This window comes from Arachis ipaensis, chromosome B08, assembly GCF_000816755.2.
Source record: "Arachis ipaensis cultivar K30076 chromosome B08, Araip1.1, whole genome shotgun sequence".
Lineage (NCBI taxonomy): Eukaryota > Viridiplantae > Streptophyta > Magnoliopsida > Fabales > Fabaceae > Arachis > Arachis ipaensis.
In genome coordinates, this window is record NC_029792.2 from 129,115,355 (window position 1) to 129,118,457 (window position 3,103).

At 33.4% G+C, this 3,103-nt stretch overlaps 1 protein-coding gene across 1 annotated transcript in view; it reads left to right on the top strand.

Moving 5' to 3' along the window:
- LOC107611786 overlaps positions 581 to 3,103 on the top strand; it is a 4,491-nt gene continuing 1,968 nt past the window's right edge. The window contains exons 1-3 of the mRNA XM_021108382.1: positions 581 to 800; positions 1,007 to 1,117; positions 2,239 to 3,095. Of these exons, the coding sequence (XP_020964041.1) occupies positions 2,373 to 3,095 (723 nt within the window). The 5' untranslated portion in view covers positions 581 to 800; positions 1,007 to 1,117; positions 2,239 to 2,372. The remainder of the gene's footprint in view (positions 801 to 1,006; positions 1,118 to 2,238; positions 3,096 to 3,103) is intronic.

Consider the following 3,103-nt stretch of genomic DNA (forward strand, 5'->3'; position numbering starts at 1 on the left):
AATATTGTCCCGCCATTAAATTTGACATAAATAATTTGCATATTGAAAAATCAATAGTATTTAATTTCAGTACGTAAGTAAAATTGATCTACCAACGATCACTAATATAATTTTTATTTTATTTTAAAGTATTGATGATTAATTATTAGAATTTGGAGTTTTATATAAATAGAAAATTGAGGTTATAAACTTTAGAGACAAAAATAATATTTTATTCATAAAATTTTTTACCAATAATAACCTTAAAAATTTAATTTATACATTTATGCTAACACCAAATTAAATCATGTATTTGAGGTTTACTTAATTCGTTCATCCTTGTAGTTTTACTAAATTTATAATTAAGTTCTTATATTTTTTTAATTAGATTTCTATACTACTTTTAGTTTGTAATTAGATCATTGCCAATATAAAAAATAGTAAAATTCAAAAAATATTTCTCTACAAACCTAATTAAAAAAAAATATAAAGACCTAATTAAAAATTCGACGAAATTATAGAGTGAGAGAGTAATTAAACTCTCCATTTAATACCATATTTATGATAATTGGTTTTACATAAGAAATTTGTGTAGCATCAATGTGATGAGAAAACATTATAAAACCTTTCGTCGTTTTTGGCGAAACCATGCACCGCACAGAGTAAGCTCTGAAACTCTCTTTTGATCGGAGCCAAATTCTCTCAAATTCCCAAACCCAACATCATAACCTAAAGCAACCACCTTTATCAGCTCAAATTCCTCATTCGCTTCATTTTCCGGTCGCCGTTTCAGCTTCTGAGTTTTTTGGCGCCACTTTCAGGTACCGCGTTGTTATGATCATCAATGTGCCTTTTCTCTTTTCTGCTTTTGATTTTGGTTTTTGTTTGTTCTTTTAATCTCCTCTGATACCATCTGATACTAAAAAAAAATCAGAAAAAAATAAATATTAAATTATGGATTGTGATTCTGTGTTTGGTTTTGTACTGTTTTCTTTTTTTTCCGAGTTTTTATTTTTTATTGTAACAGGAACCGCCATTGGGGTTTGCGGAAATTGCAATGTTCGTGATTCTCAGTGTTCATGTGTGCTAACGGTATCAGCGCTGCTGTGGAGAATTAAGAACCTTAATTCCTATGCTTGTAAGTATGAAAAATATTGAATTTTGTTTTATTTTTGTTGTTCGTTGGTTGTTGTTGTTGTTGTTGATGATTGTTCATTTGAAGGGTTGTTTGGGTGAGTTTATCTGTTCTGAAAAATCTGGAAGAAAAATTTCATGTGTTTTGTAGTCAGCAAAATTTTGAATTTGGTTTTTGTTGTTCATATCTTTTCTGTTGTTGTTGTCGTTGTTGGTTGTTCATTTGAAGGGGTAAGTGAGTGATGAATTTGTGTGTCTTTCTGAAAAGGATGGACAATTAGGAACCCTACTTTATGTTGTTGAAAGTACAATTTTTTGTTATTTTTTTTATTTTGTTTTCTGGCTTTCATTGTTCATTCCTTTTTGTTGGCAATTGTTCTTGCATGAGCCACATATTTTATGTTTCTTGAGAAAAAGAAGAAAAAAAAAGCATTAGACAAGTTTTTCTATGTTTCGAATTTGTGCCTTTCATTTTTGGTTACCATTGCCTGTTCATTTGTAGGGTGCATGAGCAATGAATTAATGTTTTTTGAACCCCTTTCTTTTGAGTTATTAATTTTATTCTAAGCTCTTGTTCCTTGTGATTGTTGGTAAAGTATTTGCATTTGAATAGCTCCATGGGCAAGAATTTAGTTATAAGAGAAGCATGCTCTGTTTTGATGCCCTAACATTGAGAAAAGGGATTGAAATTACATTTGGTCTTGGTATTTAGAAATTGTGTTGTGGTATCCCATTCTCCTTGCAATTTTGTTTGATGGGGGAAGGATTAAGATTTTCCCTGGATTGTGGTTGGGGAAAGTATTAATAGACTTAAATTGCTGAAATATGTTGGAGAAAACTTTGAATCATGAAATTTATATGCTTCTTTGAGCATTTCGGTACTTGATTACATGTGTTCAATTTGTGGTTATTTAGGTAACATTTTGGTATGGATTGAAGTAAGGTCTGGATGGAACTCTGTTATTCATTGACTGCTGTTTTTGCTATATCTTAAAAATTGTCATTAAGGAGTGGACATTAAGCATTATTTCGGTTATCTCAATAAGATTTTGTCATTATTATTGTCTGATTCTTTTTTCTTTCCTTTGTTGGTGACCTAGTTGTTCCATTTTGGATTATTTATAGGGTTTATAAGATATTGTAATTGAAGAAAGCAACTTTATACTGCACATTTATGCCAAGCACTAGCAATGCTTGAATATACCGAAGCAAAGATAGAAGAGGAGTTAGTGGCCATTTAGAGAAATAAACTGCCAAACATGGAATGTAATAAAGACGACGCCATAAAGGCTAAAGAGCTTGCCGAGAAGACGCTACTTGAGAGGGACCTAAGCAGTGCAAAGATATTTGCAAAGAAGGCGCAAGACATGTATCCTAATCTTGATGGCCTTCGTCAATTGCTGGCCACTATTGAGGTGTATGCTTCGGCTGAAAAAAAGGTTAATGGTGAAGTTGATTGGTACAGGGTCCTTGGTGTTGAACCAATGGCAGATGACCAAACAATTCGAAGACATTACAGGAAACTGGCTCTTATTCTGCACCCTGATAAAAATAAATCGGTAGGGGCAGACGAGGCATTTAATCTTATCACACAGGCATGGACTTGTTTGTCTGATAATGCCAAGAGAGTCGAGTATGACCAAAAGCGCAACTTCTCTGGCATATATTGTGGGAAACCATCTGCACCAGCTCGTCCGAGTGGTTTCTTTGGTAACTTAAATGCTGCTAACTGGAAGAATAGAGATCAAGGGAGTGCTACACATCAAACTCAAACTACAAGACCTCCCACGTCAATGAACCCGACATTTTGGACCATGTGCTTGTCCTGCAGGACAAAGTTTGAGTACAATGCTCATTTTGTCAACTGCAAACTTACCTGCTTCAACTGCAACAAGACCTTTGTAGCTTCTGAGGCATCGCCCCCACGTGTATATAGAAATGCTTCATCTACTTCAAGCATTTCTCAGATGAACCAAAATAACCTTAACAG